This window comes from Geotrypetes seraphini, chromosome 1, assembly GCF_902459505.1.
Source record: "Geotrypetes seraphini chromosome 1, aGeoSer1.1, whole genome shotgun sequence".
NCBI classification, from domain to species: domain Eukaryota; kingdom Metazoa; phylum Chordata; class Amphibia; order Gymnophiona; family Dermophiidae; genus Geotrypetes; species Geotrypetes seraphini.
The window spans coordinates 295542174-295563412 of NC_047084.1; the positions used below are offsets into that span (position 1 = coordinate 295542174).

Below are 21239 nucleotides of genomic sequence, written 5' to 3' on the forward strand. Positions count from 1 at the left end.
TAATTGAGGCTTTGACCAAGGGTGTAGGATCTCGGTGCCCTAATTTTAGGGTGAAACTATCCAGGGTCTGTTCTCATAGAGTTGTGATTTAACCAATTAAATATTTTTTTGCAGGAGTTTCCTGGTTTGTACCTGCAGACATTTTGAAATCTGACTCAAAGGAGAATAGCTACAGACCTGCATCTGGGCCAGGTCCTACCTGGCTTGAACCATTTACTCATACAAAGCCATGGAGAGAACCTCTCCGAGAGAGGATTATGCAAGAGAAGCCGGTCTGCAGCCGGGTCGGCACACAGGCTTATCCTGCCAACTTAACAGAAGATGTGGAGAACAAGTCTAATAGCTTGTTTGGGAGAATAGCATTACAGGTGACAAGTGTTTTAGTTATATTCTCCAGTTGCTGGTTCAGAACTCTTATGAAGGCAGATTTCTAGACGGCTAGGTTGATAGAGGGCACACCCATACCGAATAGCTGGATCCTCCCAGTCATGATGTTGTATATGTTGTTGTATGGTACTTTGGTTTTCCTTTATTGCTCTCTCTCTACTCTTCCTAATGCTGCCTATTAATGTCATCCCTATTCAGTGAGGAAGGCCGCTGTTATCCTCTCTCCATCTGGCATACCCTTTATTTAAAACCCCTAGTTCCTCTATGATCCATATTCAGATTTTCCCCATTGCTCAAACAAGGCCAGGCACCCACTATGAGGTTGGGGCTACTTAACATCCGTTCCCTTTGAGGTAAGCAATACATTATTCATGATTTAATTATTGATCATAGGTAATGAAGTTTTGTGCATGATTGAGATGTGGCTTCAGGAAGGAGACTTGGCTTATCTAACCAGATTGAAAGATATTGGGGTTGTAGGGAAAACATAGTCATGGTTTCAATCTTAATCATATCTAAATTGCTGTAACATGTGCTTTGGGGTAGTGAAATATCAGAATCATTCTCACTGATATGCGGTGTACCCTAGGTTACACATCCTGGCCTCTGCACTGTTTAATATCTTTTTGGCACCTTTGGTGGCATTCAGTTCAGATCTTGATCGTATCCCATATGTTTATGTAGATGATATCCAGATCTTGGCCCCTTTTAGCCCCACTAGTTCTGCTGAGTCAGCTATGCTTAATGCTAAGTTGGATATTTTTTTTTTTTTTTTATATATTATTTTTTATTTTCAAATTTTACAGAAAGTGTACAACATGTTAAAATGTTGGATATTTTTTTAAAAACAGTTTCAGGACCAAAAAATGAAGCTCATCTTTACTAAAACAAAGGCAATGCTTTTTCCTGTGCAGCATGACTGTCAGTCTTGACCAGTAGGTAATTATGCTAACCAACCCACGAGGATCTGTAGGAACCCAAATTTGCTTCTCTCAGCTCCTCCCCGTACACTCTGGGCTGTGCCTGAACTCCTCAGTCTAATGTCTTACAGCAAGGATTTAGGAGCCCTTTCTCATCTGCTAGCCTCTCATCTGGATGTGTCCAGATTCTTGAAGGGAGCTGTACGTCTTTGGCCACCTGTATGCCAGCCTTTCCCTCCTTGGAGTCTCAATATGGTCCTCAAAGTGCTTGCTTGAGCCTCCTATGAGCCTTTAGAAGAGGCCTCACTCACGGATCTTACAGTTAAAACCGTGTTTTTTTGTGGCCATTGCCTCAGCCAGAAGAGTATCAGAGTTGCAGGCTTTGTCCTGCGGGGAACCTTTCTTCCGAATATCAGAAACCGGAACATAAGAATATCCTTACTGGGTTAAACCAATGGTACTTCCAGCCCAGTACCCCATCTTCACAAAGACCAATCCAAGTCACAAGTACCTGGCAAAACCCAAATAGTAGCAACATTCCATGCTACCGATCCAGGGCAAGCAATGGCTTCCCCCATGTCTCAACAGTAGACTATGGACTTTTCCTCTAGGAACTTGTCCAAACCTTTTTTTAAAACTAGCTATATTAACTGATCTTACATCTGGCAACACATTCCAGAGCTTAACTATTCTCTGAGTAAAAAAAGATTTTCTCCTATTGGTTTTAAAAGTACTACTCTGTAACTTCGAGTATCCCCTAGCCTTTGTACATTTGATGCAGTAAAAAAATTGATCCACTTGTACCCATTCTAAACCACTCAGGATTTTGTATACTTCAATCATATCTCCCCTTAGCCATCTCTTTTCCAAGCTGAAGATCCCCAACCTCTTTAGTCTTTCCTCATACAAGAGGAGTTCCATCCCCTTTATCATCTTGGTCGCTCTTCTTTGAACCTTTTCTAGTGCCGCTATATCTTTTTTTTTTTTTTTATACGGAGACCAGAACTGAACGCAGTACTCAAGGTGAGGTCACACCATTGAGAGACAGAGGCATTATAATGTTCTTAGTCTTGTTTACCATAGCTTTTTTAATCATTCCTAGCATCTTGTTTGCTTTTTTGGCCACCACCGCACATTGAGCAGAAGGTATCAGCGTATTATCCAAGATGACACCCAGATCTTTTTCTTGAGTGCTGACCTCCAAGGTGAATCCTAACTATGATTTGGATTGTTCTTCCCAATGTGCATCATTTTTCATTTGTCCACATTAAATTTTATCTTCCATTTGGATGCCCCGTCTACCAATTTCTTAAGATCTTCCTGCAGTTTTTCACAGTATCCTGAGTATCCTTGTGCACTGTTCCTTCCTTTCTGCTGAAGTTGGTTTCCTCGATTCATGGTGAATCAGGAAGAGTGCCTCACGGCCTTTTCACTAATTGGAGTGAAGAAGGAAGATGGACTTCTGAAGCTTCTGGACATTCATAGGGTCCTCCTTCAGTACTTGGAGGTGACTAATGAATTTCGTCTGTCCGACCACCTATTTATCCTCAAAGGCAACTATCACTAAGTGGATCCAGTCTGCAATTTCCTCCGCCTATATCAGCAATGGCAAGCTCCCTCCAGTGGGGTTCAAGACCCATTCAACCAGAAGCAAGGCGTCTTCATTGGCGGAAGTTAAAGCAGTCTCACCTGAGGAGATTTGTAGAGCTACGAAATGGTCTTGCCTCCACACTTTTGCCAAATTCTACCGGGTGAATGTCTATAGGAAAGAAGATTAGTAAAGGTAAGAACATAATCTTTCATTACTTTAAACGCTATATACCTTACTTTGAGTTCTATCAGTCTTTTGGATACTACCATTCCTATCTCTGAATCAGTTTGAATCCTTGGCGTGGCCCTAGATTCAAATCTTACTTTCCCTTTCACATCTCTGCCATAGTTAGCAAGTGCTTTTATAAGCTTCATTAGATTAGATCAATTTGTCCCTTCCTGGAACCTAAATCTCTCCGTATCCCGGTGCGTGCCCTGGTGATCTCACACCTTGACTATTGCAATGAGTCAGAAAGAATTTTGACGCTTGCAGCTTATTCAGAATGTGGCTGTTAAGCTGATAACTGGTGGAATATAAATATGATCGTTACCCCCTCTTTATATCGGAGCAGTGGCTCTCTGAGGCGTTACATGTGACTTATAAAGTATTAACCTTGGTTCATAAGATCTATATATGCTACTTGATCCCATATGTTGGTGGATGTGTTCTCTGCTCTTCCCAACAAAATAATTCTTTCATTCCATCAGATTTATTTAAACTGCTATTAGGGCATCTATGTTTAATGTTATGGGTCTGACTTTGTGAAATGATCTCCCAATTGAGTTGTGTATGATATCATCACATCAAGTATTTAAGGTTGCACTTAAGACTCTCTTATTTAGGCAGACATTTATATACTCTCTTTGATGCTGAGGCTGGGGCATAGAGTTTGCATTTTCTGCCCCATACCCTGCACTCTGTACCTCTGTTTTTTTATTATTTTTATCTCTTACAGTAACCTCCTTTCACTTGTCTATACCCTAACTTTGCTGCTTGTCTTTTTCTACTGTGTTGTCAGATTTGTAATTCTTTTCTAGCTCTGGTTTTGTATTGTTGATATTTTGTGCACTGCTGAGATGGTATATCCCAGGGGTGTCCAACCTTTTGGCTTCCCTGGGCCACATTGGCCAAAAAAAAATGTTTCTGTGGCCGCACAAACGCTGCAGCAAGACAGAGGAGGGAGCCGTCAAGATGGTAAACACCTGGGGGCAGCAGAGGAAAACACTGCATCACCCTCAACCAGGGCCGCATAAAATACTTCATGGGCCGCATTTGGCCCTCGGGCCGCAGGTTGGACACCCCTGGCTATATCCCTTTGACAGTATCCCTTTGGTATATTCCTTTGGTGGTATATCAAATACCCTTTTCCTCTACCGCCAACTCCAGACTCCGTCCTTTACATCTTACTGTACCGTATGCCTGGAACAGACTGCCTGAGTCGATATGTCAAGCTCTATCTCTGGCAGTGTTCAAATCCAAGCTAAAAGCCCACTTTATCGAGATGTTTTTAACTTGTACCCTACGCAGAACTATTGGATGTAGCAGGCTATAAAATTTTAAAATAAATAACCCATTTGTAAAGTTCCCATGTCTATTTTGTCTAGTTCTGTGCCCCAATTGTCCTGTTTGTTTATCTGATTAGATTGTAAGCCCATCAAGCAGGGATTGTCTCTTACATGATTAATGTAATGTACAGCATTGTGTATGTCTGACAGCGCTATAAAAATGATTAGTAGAAATAGTAAATGAACTTAACTTGAAATTGAACTCTTCTGTTCGATGTAAGTCTTGAACAAAATAATAGCACTGCACAAGCATGAGCACTAACGAGAGAGACTAGAAACTCAGCCACGGTAGGAAAGGGTTCCCTTTCCATGCTTCTGCTGTGGTTTGAGTAAGTTATCTGCATTGCTTAACAGATGTGCTGAAGAACCCTGCAGTGGATAGAAGATATTGCTGCCCATTCTTTAGCTCTGAGATGCTTTTATGTCCTGTCTAAATCTAATGGCCAACACCATATTTTCCCCTCACCTTCTTTTCTGCCTAGGAAGCATTGAAGATGTGCCGCCCAGATTTTATTTCCAAATCTCGGGAACGTGTAAAACGTCTGGAACTGTTGATGGAGGAGCGACACCTGCAAAATGTGTTTGAGAATGAACGGAACCAGCTGTTCAATTGCCAAGAGGATATGAGGAGAGGTTGGAAAGGTGACGAGTACCTTCTGTTTGAAAAAGGTACTTAATGCTTCACCTTTTCCGCTCGTGCTAAGATATCTTAAGTCCTGTACTCCTAGCCACCTTGTAAAAGCCATGACAAACAAGTGAGCTCTCCCACAAGTTCCCTTTATCTTGGTTTTCCTCTTATGGGAAGCTATATGTTGCCATTCTACCAGTGAACATATGCAGCAAAAAAAAAAGGCAGCCAAAAGTAGTGTGGTTTGCTGCATTAATCCTTTTGAATAAATTATGGGCCTTCTTTACTAACTTGTTTTAATGTAAGAGATCTCTGTCATAGTAATTTGACGTAAAATAACACATTAGCAGTGTTTCAGTACAGGCTGTAAAAGCTCTAGCAGAATCTTATAAAGCCTGTTCTGTATCTCAAGCATGTTTTATATGTAAAAAATTGCTCACAGGTCAGGAAGGCACACTGTAAGACTAAACCAGTTGTTTGTTTTAGGCATTCTCCCAGGCATAGTTTGGACAAAACTGGCATGGTGTTGCGATGTACATGTATATATATATAAAATATGCATGTGGATACAGATAGCACATGCATATATTTACTGCATCAGAGCAGGTGTAAATTTGTGTGAGAAGATTTGTACATTAGTGGTCATTGTAGAAGCCTATTTTATAAAATCACATAGGTGCCTTTTTGGGTGTTCAATATAGCAGCCTGTTATCACTCCCCTGAGACTGTCATTGCACTAAGAACATGTTCCAGAGCAGGGGTGAGCAACCCAGTCCTCAGGGACTACCTAGCCAGCTGGGTTTTCAGGATATCCACAATGAACATGCATGAAAGAGAAGCAGTAAGGTAGTGCATGCAGGTTTCTCATGCATATTCATGCAGATAATCTGAAAGCCCAACTGCCCAGGTGGTCCACCCTTGTTCTCCGAGGACAACCAGGCATAATATTCTCACATATGAGTGACGTCATTCATGGAGCTCAGTATGAACAGTCAAAAGTGTATCACTTTAAATTTTAAGGACTGCCCGTACCGCACTCGTGCTAGTGCCTTCCCATTCAACATCAGCTCTCAGGACCTGCAGTTCTTAGTTTTCCGGGGATCCAAGAAGTAGTGTTCTCAGAGTTCTCCTCAGTATGTCAAATTTTGTTTTTCGTGTGCTGTCCCTTTCGTTTTATTCCTCATTTTCTCATTTCTTTTTCAGTTCTTCTTTGTTTTGTTGAAATTTCTCAAATTTTTTTTTTCAAATTTTTGTCTCCTCAAGCCTTTTCCATAACAGGGGCATGAACTGTTTTTGGGGTTGAGTTTTACTCAAGCTCCCCAGGCTATTGAGCCCTTTAACTTTGCATTGGCAGTTTTCCCCTCAATGTCCAAGGCACCTAGCAGCTTCAAACAGTGCACTTGATGCAAAAGGACCACATTGGCACTGATCTGCACAAATGGTGTGTACAGAGCCTTGGTCCGGACCAAGACATTTCATGCACCTTATACTCTCATATGCAGAATAGGTCACATAAAGGCCCGTAAACTTCAGTTTTAAAAGCTTTTTTTGGTGCAACTTCAGTGACATTGAGCATGTCTGGAGACTCCAACCTTGATGCTCAACTTCATTCTGCTCCAGCATTGACACTGGCACCAGCTGTGCCGATGACCCATGGTAGAGACTCTACCATTTCATCTTCAGTGCTACCTGTACCTTGGGAGTCTCATAAGAGAGTTAAGAAGCACAAACATGTCTCCCCTAGTAGACATACATCAGCATCTTCCCAAGTGTCAACTCTATCAACGCATTCCAAGTGTCAATGCACAGATAACCAATCACTGTCCCTGCAACTGGTGTCTCTTCAGAGGCATGCCTTGGTATTGAGGTCTCCAACGCCTCGACACCCAGTTTAACAAGCACCTACTGTACCCTTGTTGACATCGGTACTGGTGTCATCGCTGCAAGAGCAGCTGCGAGCTGGTTAGTTTATTGCAGACACACCCCTTCAAGCTCCTGCATATGCACTTCTATCCTCAGTCCAGTCTAAGCAGACGCCATGGAGTCATTTCAGACATTACTCTAAGATACCTTGATATCAATTTTTGATACCTAGAAAGTGCCCAATGCTAACATCGTCATCTAGAGAGCATAATATGCCTAGCTGTCCTCGATGTTCAGCGACACATTCTTGATGCTCGTTTCAACGTTTTGCTTCACAGGCCTCTAAGGAAGTTTACATTAAGGAGTCAGACTAAGATTTGTTACCACGTTCCTCTGAATGCCTCCTAGAGTTATCTGCAGATGAATTCTACAGGCTACCATCTGACCCATCGCGACCCCTCCATGTCGCAGATCCTCGCCTGAGAGTTTATCATTCACCATCTTTATCAGGGAGGTGGGACAAGCACTCTCTATTAACATGAAGTCTGAGGAAAAGCCTCGTGCAGAACTTATGGAGGCCTTGTATTATGAAAAATGGCCTAAGGACCACATTAAGGTTTGCCTTCATAAGCTCATGTAGGAAGCCCTATTTAAAAACTGGGAAATACCTCTAACTGTCCCAGTAGTTCCTTGTAAATTGAATTCTCTACAGAATATAAAATTGTCCTGGGTTTGACTGACCCCAGCTTCAACACCAATCTCTAGTAGTTGAGTCAGCCTTGAAGTGTGCTAATAGCTCTTACCACCAGGCAGAGAAAGTAGAACCCTGGACAAATTTGGTAGACGTATATTTCAAGCATCAACACTTGCTAACATAATACTCAGTTACAATTTTTACATGACTTTAAATAAAAAGTTTTTAATAAAACAATTAACAAGTTTTGAGCAATATTTTCCATCAGACCAGCTCTTGTTGGAGACCAAGAAATATATGGTCAGATCTACTTTTGATGCCTTCAAATCTCTGGGACTTGCTCCAAATCAGCCCAAGGCGGGCCTGGCTCCAAATCAGCTCAAGATCGCCTCTCTAACATTCCATGTATAGGCAATGATCTTTTTGGGGATCGCATTGAGGAGGCTACAGAAAAAATTTAAGAAACATAATGATTGCTTCATAACTTTATGTAAAGTTAAGAAGTTGCAAACAGAGCAGTCATCTCAGAGATATTCAACTACCTCCAGACACATTTCTTGCTACATTCCTGGTATCCTTAAAATCAGCCTTTCACACATCCTGTTGTTCTGCTACCCAGAGGTGTTCTAGACAACAAAAATCTCAGTCTCAACCTCAGCTCAAACCAGCCTCAGCCCAAATCAGTCCTTTTGACTTCCTGCCAGATCTCCCCATAAGGGGGGCAGGATCCATCACTTTTACCATTTTTGGACCGTCATAACATCAGACCAGTGGGTTTGCCAGGTGGTGGCTTAGGGTTTGCTTACTTCAAAAGCCTCTGAACCACCCTCCAAGACAGTCTCTTTTAAACTCCCTCCAGAAAACCCTCCTTCACCAAGAGCTCTCAGCCCTTTTCCAGCTCAATGCAATAGAACAAGCACCTCTGCAGGAGAGGTGCCGACGGTTCTACTCCAAGTATTTCCTGATACTGTAAAAGACTGAAGATCTCGGCTCAGTTCAAAAGAACATAAGAATACCCTCACTCGGTCAGACCAATAGTTCATCTAGCCCAGTATCCTGTCTTCACGGAGGCCAATCCAAGTCACAAGTACTTGGCAAAAACCCAAATAGTAGCAGCATTCCATACCACCGATCCAAGGCAAGCAGTGGTTTCCCCCATGTCTGTCTCAACAACAGACTATGAATTTTTCCTCCAGGAGCTTGTCCAAACCTTTTTTAGCTACATTAATCACTCTTACTACATCTTCTGACAATGCGTTCCAGAGCTTAACTATTCTCTGAGTGAAAAAATATTTCCTCCTTTTGGTTTTAAAAGTATTGCTTTCTAACTTTGAATGTCCCCTAATCTTTGTAAATCGGTCCACCTGTACCCATTCTACTCCACTCAGGATTTTGTAGACTTCAGTCGTATCTCCTCTAAGCTGTCTCTTTTCCAAGCTGAAGAACCCTAACCTCTTTCGTCTTTCCTCATACGAGAGGAGTTCCATCCCCTTCATCTTCTTTGTAGCTCTTCTTTGAACCTTCTTTAGTGCTGCAATATCTTTTTTGAGATAAGGAGACCAGACCTCCGTGCTCTCAACAAATACCTAGTGAAGGAGAAGTTTTGCATGGTGTCTCTGGAAACTCTCTTACCATTTGGAGAAGAACAAATGGGTCTGCTCTCTAGACTTTAAGGACAGTGGTATAGCGAGGGTAAGAGGTGCTGCCCCTCTTCTCTGCCCCCCTCACCCATCCTCTCCTTTCCCACCCCCTCCTGTCACGTGCGTGCCCCTTCCCTTATGCTTTTTTAACGTTTGCAGCATGAGCAGCAATCCCAACCTGCTGCTTGTGCCAGCATCTATTCTTCCTCTGACATCACTTCCTAGGCACAGATCCAGGAAGTGACATCAGAGTAAGAGCTGATGCCAGGTTGGGCGTTGCTACTCATGCCACGAACGTTAAAGAGACACGAGGGAAGGGAAGAAGGAGGGGGGACACAGTAAGAGGGTGGGGAAGGAGCAGGGAGGGCGGAGAGGAGAACTGTTGCTAGCGTCCCCACCAAGATGGCGCCCAGAGCGACCCGCCCCCCCCTGCCCCCCTTTATGCCACTGCTCAGGAAAGCATATACCCACATTCCAATTTTACCTGCCCAAGGGAAATATCTCTGCTTTTGAGTGGATTCTCGCCATTTCTAGTACAGGGTGTTGCCCTGTGTCCTGGCATCAGCGTGGAAAATACTTACGAAACACCTGGTAGTAGTAGCTGAAATCCTTCACTCATGGGGGCTTAACGTATTTCCTTATCTAGACTGGCTAATCAAGGCCTCATCATTGCAGCAAACTCATTATGCCATCAACTCCACAGTGCATCTATTAGAGCTACTGAGTTTTGCAGTGAACTACCAGAAGTCACATCTCCAACCCATGCAGACCTAGAGTTCATAGGAGCTCTTCTGGATACTATTCAGGGTCAAGCATTTCTACCTCAGAGTCAACCATCTTATCTGTGTCAGAAAATCGCCACCCTGTCACACATTTCTGCATACCAAATGTTACGTCTTTTTGATCACATGGCCTTGACAGTACACATAACTCCATTTGCACATCTACACCTCAGAGCTCCACAATGGACTTTCTCTTCCCAATGGTCTCAAGCCACCTGATCCCTATCTGCACAAATACAGGTGACCTCAGTACCTTATCACTCCCTCCAGTGGTGGATGCTTCCAGATGCCTTGTCTTTCAGCCTCTTCCTCATCAGAAGTTATTTACAACAGTCACATCCATATTAGGCTGGGGAGCCCATCTCGACCACCTACACACTCAGGGAGTCTAGAATAATCAAGAGAAAACTCTCCATTTTAATCACCCGGAGCTCTGAACAATTCATAATGCCCACAGCACCTTTCAAGATCGTTTGCAGAACTGAGCAGTTCTCATTCGAACTGACAATCAAGTCGCCATGTTCCGGGTCGCGCCCATCTTCACTCAACACCCATTGAAGACATTTATAAAGTAGCCACATGGTCCTCAATCCATACTTTCACTTCCCATTTACTGTTTAGAGAATCATTCTAGAAGGGATAGTCGGTTTGGGCATGCAGTTCTACAAAATTTGTTCTCTTTCTAGATGCAAACTTTCACTCCAACCCATTGGTTTTCACCAGTCTCATGTTTGTTACCTGAAACCCTCTTCTTAGAGGCATGATCCTGGCAGCTTGGGAGTCCCATATGTGAGAATATTATGCCTGCTTGTCCTTGGAGAAAGCAAAGTTACTTATCTGTAGCAGGTGTTCTGTGAGGACAACAGTCATGTATTCTCACAATCCATCTACCTCCCCTTGGCTTCTTAGCTATTTTACTGAACTACAGGTTCCACAAGCTGAAGGATTGGAAGGCATCAGTGCACGGTAGTGGCAGTCCTTAAATATAAAGTGACAGTACACTTTTGACTGTCCTTACCGGATCCTTGAAGATCACCTGCTACAGGTGAGTAACTTTGTTTTCTAGAATATAGTTCTACAAATGTGCTGTCTAGTTTGCTAAGCAGAATTTTCTAAACAAATATTATAAAGAAATGTGAAAAATAACCTTAACCCCTATACCGAAAACAGCCCAAGCAGACCTCCCCATAGCATCTAACTACAGACTGATTTCTGGTATTCTGGTCCTCACTAAAATCCTCAAGTCCCATGTCAGCAAGCAGCTAACCTCTTACATAGAGCAGCACTCCTGCCTTCATAAATCCCAATACAGCTTCTGAAAAAAGCACAGCACTGAGCGGGGCGTGGCTTGGAAGCGCATGAGGAAGGTTGGCTAATAAGTGAGCTCCAAGAAAAAGACCTTGAAAGTCTGCAAAAAGTCTAAAAAAAACTTTAAAAATAAGGAAAAAAAAAGCTTGGATTAATAAAGAAGACAAGATAAAAGAATGGCAACAGGAAAACAGAACAAAAACGACTTTGCGGTGGCTGGTAGCAGCAAAAGATCAAAACCGGAACAGGAGACAGGTTAAAAAATGACAGATATAGAAGTAGTAAAAGAACTAAAGGAAATAAAAGAAATGCTATCAGTATTAACGAAAAAAGTTACGAATATATCAGAGGACGTTTCAGCACTAAACAAAAAAATGGATCTCCTGGAATTAAAGTCAAATAATCTAGAAGAAAGAATGATGTTTGTAGAAGAAGAAGCAAGTTACAGTCGAACAGATAGAAAAAAAATAGAAATACTTACTAAAGAAATTGAAGATTATTCTAATCGAGAAAGAAGAAGTAATGTCCGTTTGATTGGATTACCAGAAGGAGCAGAAAAGGGAAATCCGGTACTCTTTATTGAAAATCTGTTACCCAAACTACTTCCTATAAAAACAAAATATCCCATAGAGGCAGAAAGAGCACATAGAGTGCCTATGAAGAGAGGAGAAAATCAACACGGACCAAGACCATTTATATTCAAACTATTGCGCCACCAACAGGTCTTAGAAATACTTCAACTAGCAAAGCAAAATAAAGGTCTTAAATGTCAAGATGCTTATATCCACTTTGTTCCTGATTTTGCTAAAAACACAGCTATAAAAAGGAAAAAGTTGTTGGAATTGAGGCCAAAACTAAGAGAATTAGGTGCAAAGTTTGGATTAATGTATCCTGCAAACATGAAGGTTACCATCGGAAATAAAACTTTTACATTTGATGATGCTGAGAAACTAGAGAAATTTATTCAAACTCAAGAAATACCTATGTTATCCTAATTTTGAATAATATGTCTTTAATTTATTAATATAAATTTGGGGAAATATTATACTATATATATCATCATATATTAATTATATAGAGAAAATAACTTTAAAGAATTTACTATATTTCAAAATGCAACGATTTAGAATGTTTTTATTTAGCTTCAAATATATTCTTTTCAACGTCTCTCTTACAATAGAATTAGAATGTAACAGACATTCTAAAAAAAAAAAAAAAATTTCAAAGGCTTAATGCAATTATATGTTTGTAAGTTTAACAGGAAATAATTATAATATAAAATATGAAAAAGAAAGTTAACATAAATTTAAATGAATGTAATATAGAAAGGATAATATAACTAAAAGCCTGCTTTGAAATTGATTACAGACAGAATATATTGATGGGAACATCAGAGATTAAAAAAAATAAATAAATAAAAAATTGAGGGGAATGGTTTTTCGGGTGAAGTTTTTCTTTTCCTGTGGTGAGACTGCTGCGGGGTCGCACACCGGACGCATATATATGCTTGTTTAAATTGTGTTTCCTCTTCTCTCTTTAAAATGACTTAAAAAATCTAAAAACTTACAATCCCGAAAGTCTATGCGTAAGGAACGCAGGAAATGGATTTTTTTCATACCGGAAACACAACATGAACATATAATATAAAATATAAGAAGAAAAAAGAAGAAGAAGAAATCAGAAAATGGATTACAATAACTTTGGAAGATCGTAAAGAACTATTCAATATAATCTCCTTAAGAAAAGAAGAAGAAAGAAGACAAGGAAAAAGAAGAAAATAAAAATGAGAAGAGAGAGAGAAAGAATCAGATAAGTGGAGAAACGATGTATGTGCCTGGTGTGTGATTTTAGCGGTGTTCTCTCATGGGGGGGGAGATTCTTTACTTGTGAAACTATTGTTCCTATATCATTATGTTCCCATATTAATGATATTACTATAATAAAATATAAGATAAGAGGAAAAAGTTTTTTGAGATAGAATGAAAAATACTATATTTATTTAATTATTAATGAATTGATGGTAATAAATATAGACTTTTAAAATATCCTAAGAAATGTATATGTAACTGATTGAATTCACAGATATATAATATATGAATTATTTATATTTTAATTTTATTTAAATATTTAATGACTTAAACTGTATTTGGAAAGCTAAAGGGTCTTCTTGGAGTGTGTTATGGCTGACCTTGATATGCGTGTTACCAAGTATACACTATTTTTGCTAAATGGGGAGGGAAGGGAGGGGGTGGGAAAAGGGAGATGAAATTAATTAAAGAAAATCTTAAAATTAAGGGTTTAATAATAACTAGAAGAATAAATATTAAACATGTGTGGATATCTGATCAAAAATATATTTATAAAATTTTAATTAAAATATTACTTTTTAATTTAAATGGCTCTTAAAATTTATTCTCTTAACGTCAATGGTCTTAACCATCCAATCAAACGAAAGAAAGTACTAAATTTTCTTCATAAGCAAAAAGCTGATATTTATTTCATACAAGAGACACACTTGTCAGGTATTGAATCTAATAAACTAAAAGAGGGTTGGGTGTCCAAATGTTTTTATGCACCTGCTGTTGGAAAAAAAGCAGGAGTAGCTATTCTCATAAATAAAAAATGTATAGCAGATTTTAAGTTAATAAAATTTGATCCATTAGGAAGATGGGTACATATTAAAATGAATCTGAGGAATACAACCCTGGATTTATTCAATATATATGCTCCTAATTCAAATCAAATGGAGTTTTTCAAAAATATTCAACAGATATTACTACCACTGGCTGCTTCTAATTTAATAGTAGCTGGAGATTTCAATGCTGTAATGGATCCTATTTTGGATAAAAAACCAAGTAAAATAATGAAATCATTAGGATTAGATAATTTGATACAAACTTGTGATTTAGTAGATATATGGCGTATCCTTCATTTTAATGATCAAGAATATTCTTTTTGTTCTCAGGTCCATAAATCCTTTTCAAGAATTGATTATATATTTGTTTCTAATAACATAGCACAAAAAGTGATGAAAGCAATTATTGATCCTATTATTATATCAGATCATGCTGGTGTGTGGATTGATCTACAAAATGATATATCTGTTTATTCTAAACCAATTTGGAGATTTAACAATGCTTTACTTGCAGACATAAAATTTATAGAAAATATTAAAGAAAAAATGCATGAATTCTTTCAATTTAATGATTTGGATAACATAAACATTGAAATTTTATGGGACGCTTATAAAGCAACAATGAGAGGAAATATCATATCATATTCTGCATATATGGAAAAACAACTTAAAAAACAATTTATACAATTGGAACAAGAAATTAAATTATTAGAACAAAAATTAATTACTAAATGGGAACACGATACATTGCAGAAATTATTAAAAACAAAAGTTAAATATAATGAGATTTCTTCTCAATTTGTAAGGAAAGATATGTTCTGTCGGCAAGTACAGTATTATGGAAATTCAAATAAAAATGGAAGATTATTAGCAAATTTTATTAAAGCAAAAAAAAGAAAATCTAAGATTATTGCAATTAAGGATAAACAGGGCAATACACACACTAGTAATGAAGATATTATAAAACAATTTCTTGATTTTTATAAGGATTTATACACTTCTGATACTTATGAAAATAAAGAACAAGATGGTATAGAATTTTTAAAGGCATTTATTGGACCAAATATTCCGGATCATATAAAAGGAAGTTTAGAAGAACATATATCTTTAAAAGAAGTAGAATCAGCATTGAAAGCTCTTAGAGTTGGATCCGCTCCAGGTGGAGATGGATATACTGTTGAATTTTACAAAACATTTCAAAATATTTTATTACCTTATCTATTAAATTTATATCAATATCAAATAAATAATGGAAATATAACAGGAACTATGGCTGATTCTGTTATAATTGTCTTACCAAAACCAAACAGGGATCCGACATTGATAACAAATTATAGGCCTATATCTTTGATGAATGTAGATGCTAAATTAATTGCTAAAGTGCTAGCTATAAGATTAGCAAAAGCTCTTCCTTTTATTATTGATATACACCAAATTGGATTTGTTGCTAAAAGACATTCTTCACATAACACTAGATTAGCATTTCATTCTCTAAATTTAGCAAAAAATTTGAATGATCCAGCTTTTCTAATATCATTAGATGCAGAAAAAGCATTTGATAGAGTAGAATGGAAGTTTATGTATCAAACTCTAGAATGGTTTGGTATAGGACCTGGTTTTATTAAAATGATTCAAACATTATATAGCTCCCCTGGAGCAAGATTAAATATAAACAATAATTTATCTGATAAATTTAACTTGCTAAGGGGAGTTAGACAGGGTTGTCCTTTATCTCCCTTACTATTTGATATCGTTCTAGAACCCTTATTAATTGCAATAAATCAAACTAAGGGAATAAAGGGAATCACATTTTCTAATTGGGAATTTAAATTATCTGCATATGCAGATGATATATTATTATATTTAAGAGAACCAGAAGACACCATTCCACATCTACTTAATTTAATAGAAAAGTTTGGAAAGTTTTCTGGATATAAAATCAATTGGGAAAAATCTGAAGTTCTTCCAATTAATATCCATTGCACCAAAGGACTATTTGATTCATATTCATTTAAATGGAAAGAGGAAGGACTAAAATATTTAGGTATTCTTATAAAAAATACAATTGATGACACAGTAAAAGAGAATGAAAAACTTTTATTAAAAAAAATAACAGAAATGTGCGAGCAATCTTTCTTGGTGGGGAAGAGTCCAAACAGTTAAAATGATGATTTTACCTGTGGTTTGTTATCAAATGAGTATGATTCCAATATTTTTTCAGGGGTCATTTTATAAAAAATTAAACAATATTCTAACAAAATTTGTTTGGTTTGGGAAAAGACCAAGAATCGCTTTAGCATCATTACAAAAAACAATTAAGGAAGGAGGGGTAAATTTTCCAAATTTCTATAGGTACCATCAAGCCTATATTTTAAGACAGGGAATGTATTGGATCCTCCCAGATCTCATGGAAAATGTACCCGACTGGTTATATTTAGAATGGCGCCTCATGTTTCCTTTACATCCAGAACATTTTATCAGTATAACAATGCCTAGGAGATATAAGGACAACAGAATTCTAATAGATACATGGAAAACACTAAGATTTATAAGCAATTTAACACCAGATCCTTTGACTAAATCTTTAAATCAATCTATTTGGGTAAACTCCAGGATCAAAATTGGTGGATTTAAAATAGTATGGAAACAATGGATAAAAGCAGGTATACGAACTTTAAAAGATGTAATAGTAAATGGATCACTGCTTAGTTTTTCACAATTGCAACAAAAATTTGGATTAGATAAAACACAATATTTTAAATGGATGCAATTGAAGCAGGCCATTCAGGAAGGGTTCCCTGAATGGAAGAATCTTAACACTCAATATAGTTTACCAATCCTTTGTTTTCAAGCGGATTTTCTAGGACACCAAGCCGCAAAATGGTATAAGAAAATAAACGAATTTTTAAACAAAAAAAAGAGATCAGGACTTAGGGATATTTGGAGTATTGAGATAGGACAGATAATTTCTCCATCTCAATGGCAAAAATTTTGGTCCTGGAGAATACATACTACAAGATCAGCATCTATGAGTCAAACATGGTTGTTTTTATTACATAGAGTTTTATGGACCCCTACGAGATTACAAAAATTAGATAGTAGTAGATCTAATAGATGCTGGCATTGTAAGATAGAAGTGGGGACATTAGACCATTTACTATTCTTTTGTCCCTGCATTAATTCCTTTTGGAAATTAATTTGGCCCCAAATTAATAATTTATTAGAAAATCATGTTGGACTATCATATGATACAATATTATTTGGAACAGCAATGAGAACACAAAGTCCGATTTCTGCTGATAATAATAAACTTTTATTAATTTTAACAGGGGTAGCCATACAGCAAATTACTCAGAACTGGAAGGATTACACTAAATTGAATTACACTTTTTGGTGGAATTCAATTTGTCATATATATAAAATGGAAAAAGTACTGGCATTACAACAAGGTTATATTAACAAATTTAATAAAATATGGAGACCATTGACAATTTATTCCACTGATCAGATATAATAACACATGTATAGAACATATAGAAGGGGTAGGGAGGGAAAACTATTGTAATATTAATATGATATAAATTCTGAAAAAGGGTTTATTTAATTCACATTGTAAGAAAATTTAATGATAATTTCAAGTGTTTTTTTGTATAATTGAATGTATTACATGTATTTCACTTGATGTAAGAATTTAAAAAAAAAGAATAAAAAATATTTATACAAAAAAAAAAAAAAAAAGCACAGCACTGAGCTCCTCATCATCACCCTAATCACAAAAATCAAACAGTTGCTAAGTTTGGGTCATCAGGCAATATTACTCCAATTTGATATCTCCGCAGCCTTCGATTCAGTGGACCACCAATTACTTCTAACCAAACTCTCAGAAATCGGTTTAACAGGAATTGTACTGAATTGGTTTGCCGACTTGCTACAAAATTGTGAATACGTAGTCAAAAGGCAAGAATCATACTCCAACCCTTGGAAGGCGTTCTATGGCGTCCCATAAGGCTCCCCATTATCCCTAATCCTATTCAATTTATTCATGAGCTCGCTGGGTCATATCAAATTGGAAGATGAAACGGTACTATCGTATGCCAATGACATCCTCCTCCTCATTCCCATAACCAATAACCATCCTAACATTGCCGAAAAAAATCTCAAACAATATAGATGAAATTCAAAATGGGCAACAAACAACAGGCAGAAACTGAACGCCACTAAGACCAAAGCCGTTGGTTTCCGCACCGCACAAAAGAATGTCATACCCAACCTCACTCTTCCATCAGGCATTACTCTCATAATGAAAAAATCTACCAAGGTACTAGGCTGCATCTTAGACGACACTCTCATAATGGAACCACAAATATCTAACCTTCGGAAAGAGACCATCTACACTATGTGTCAACTGCGACTCACAAGATCATACTTCCACCCACACCACTTTGCTCTAATCATTTAGATGATGGGTCTGATCATTCAGATGATGCAACTCCGCCTACCTTGGCTCCAACATCTCTCTCATCCACAAACTACAACTCATCCAGACCACAGCAGTTAGATTAATCTACAAATTAAAGAAATTTGACTCAATCACAATCTTTATCAGGCAACTATATTGGCTCCCAATATCATCCCGAATAATTTTCAAATTGTCTTGTATCCTACACCAGATCCTATACGAAAGCTCAGCAGCCCCTCTCATCCAATTATTCTCTAATGTATGGTCGACATCAAAAAGAATCCTTAACAGAATCCAACTAAATCTACCATCCACAAAAAACCTCCACTACAAGCGAATTTTCCACTCTGTGCTAACTTATCTGGATGTAAAAACCTGGAATGACCTACCAGAAGTTATCAGAACAGAGACAAACTGCACTACATTCAGAAAAAACCTGAAGACCCACCTCTTTGACAATTAACAGTCTTGGGGCTCCTTTTACTAATACGTTTTTAGCGCACGCACAAGATTAGCGTGCACTAGTCGAAAAATTACCGCCTGTTTAACAGGAGGCGGTAGCGACTAGCGCGTGCGGCAATTTAGCACGCGTTATTCCGCATGTTAAGGCCCTAACGCATCTTTGTAAAAGGAGCCCTTAGTCTCTGTATAATTCCCCCTTCTTCTTTGTCCCCTATCTTATCTTCTCTATACCCCCTTCCCTACTACTTTCCCCCCTTCCTCCTTGATCTGTCGCCTTGAGCCTGTATAGGTATGTGCGACACACAAATGGAAGATTAGATTAGATTAACATATATAAAACAAGTCGTTCTATTGTTCCACCATTTTAATAATTCTCTGTCTAATCTTTCATCTCCTATGTATAGATCACGTGGATTTACAGTTAAAAGGAATTCCAAAAAAAGAAATGGTCCAGAGAACCAGACGGTAAGATGCCTGCAGTCTGTGTCTGTTGAAACAAACTAAACTGAATAGGCAGTTAGGGGCACTTGGGAAACTATGAATGAAGACCACACCTACAGTCTAGTGCTTAGAACACTGGTCTCAGAACTAAGGAAGCCAGGCTACAAATCCCACTTCCTCTCCCCCCCAAAAAAAAAACCCCCAAAAAATAAAAAAACAACCTCCCTCTTTATGACCTTGAGCATCAAAGAAAAACACTCTTTATGACCTTGAGCATATCATACAATTTTGCATACCTGCAGAAGCCAGTTAGGCTAGAAGCTCTTTATAGTATCCTTTTTCCCCAGGTTTTATGATATACGAGCATGGTATATTCAATTGTGATATACCACCTCAGTTGCATGGCAAGTCTAGGCAGTTTACAATACAAAAATTAACAAAGGAAGAAAAAGAAAAGGACCTACAATTCAAAATAGGAAAGAGACAGCCACTCAAAAGGGTACCAGTCCAGAGTACCTACTGGTTAAAGCAACCCAATGGTCATCCTGTGCCAGCTGTGAAAAAAATAGGTTTTCAAAGTCACTTTAAAGATCTTAAATGATGATAATTCATTGTTCAAAGGTAAGGGCAAGTTGTTCCACAAAAACAAGACTAAAAAAAGAAAGCACAATTCATTCCCATTTCACCTAAGAAGGTCCAGGGATCATTAGTCTGTTTTTTTAGATAGGCGGGATGTCAAATGTTAATAAAACTTGGAATGCAAAATTGAACGAGGAAGGAGGTGGGAGGGGGGCAAAAAGTATAGTGAGGGATGAAAGATTGCACTGCTTGAAATAAAAACATAAGAACATAAGAATTTGCCTCTGCTGGGTCAGACCAAAGGTCCATCGCGCACAGCAGTCCGCACCCGCAGCGGCCCATCAGGTCCATGGCCTGTCAGGTTATCATGATTTAGCCCTATAGCCCCCTTGTTTTTATCTATACTCTTTCCATGCTGATATCTACCCCTATCTGTATCCCTCATTTTAGGATACAGATAGGGGTAGGATGTTAGGATAAGAAACTTAAACTGAATTCTATGTTTTATTGGGAGCCAGTGGAGCTGAAGGTGGAGAGGAACTGCATGATCAGACCTGTGGGCTCTGCAGAGGAAATGGACAGCAATGTTCTGAAGTGATTGTAATCTTTTCAGTTCATACTTGGAAAGGTCTGCATAAATCACACTGCAATAGTCCAAGTTTAGATCCTAAGACGTCATGGTACAATGTTTGTAAGGCATTGAAATCGAGTTAAAGCTTGCTCAGTGAATAAAACATTGGCTGGAATCTAGTTTTAGAGTATTCACTAGATTTCTTTTTTTATTACAGGAAGGCAAGCATGGTCACTCCTTCAATACTATATCCTGTTGTATACAGTTTTATAGGTCAAACTAGGACCAGAGATAATGGGGATGAGTATGCTTTATAAGGACTTGTAGCAACTTTGTTCAGTTGCATACCCTTGTGGTTATGAAAGCCTGTATATACACTTGAATTTTTGTTCATTTGCTGCCTCTTTTCCCTCCTCTGTGAATTTACTACCTGCCTGATTCAGGTAGCTGTCAACACACTGACAATATTGATAATGAAGTCAGCATTTTTGTTAGTTCTAGGAGAGATTAACCTCCTTATGGATAACTCTTCATCCTCAGCAATTATTTTCTGAACAAATATTATTTGGTGTTGGACCAACATGATGATGATATTACATATTAATTTCGGATTTAATATTTTATTCAGAGAGACATAGAGGGAAGGGGAGAGGAGGAAAGAGCCTGACATTTTGTTGGGCCCAGCCTTAATCATTTTGGAATATACCCTCCAGT

At 38.2% G+C, this 21239-nt stretch overlaps 1 protein-coding gene across 3 annotated transcripts in view; it reads left to right on the top strand.

Annotated features, from left to right (window-relative positions):
- ALMS1 (ALMS1 centrosome and basal body associated protein) overlaps positions 1–21239 on the top strand; it is a 158326-nt gene that overhangs the window by 105670 nt on the left and 31417 nt on the right. For all 3 annotated transcript variants that reach the window (XM_033953800.1, XM_033953816.1, XM_033953809.1), the window contains 3 exons: positions 115–368; positions 4946–5132; positions 19339–19399. In XM_033953800.1, the coding sequence (XP_033809691.1) occupies positions 115–368; positions 4946–5132; positions 19339–19399 (502 nt within the window). The remainder of the gene's footprint in view (positions 1–114; positions 369–4945; positions 5133–19338; positions 19400–21239) is intronic.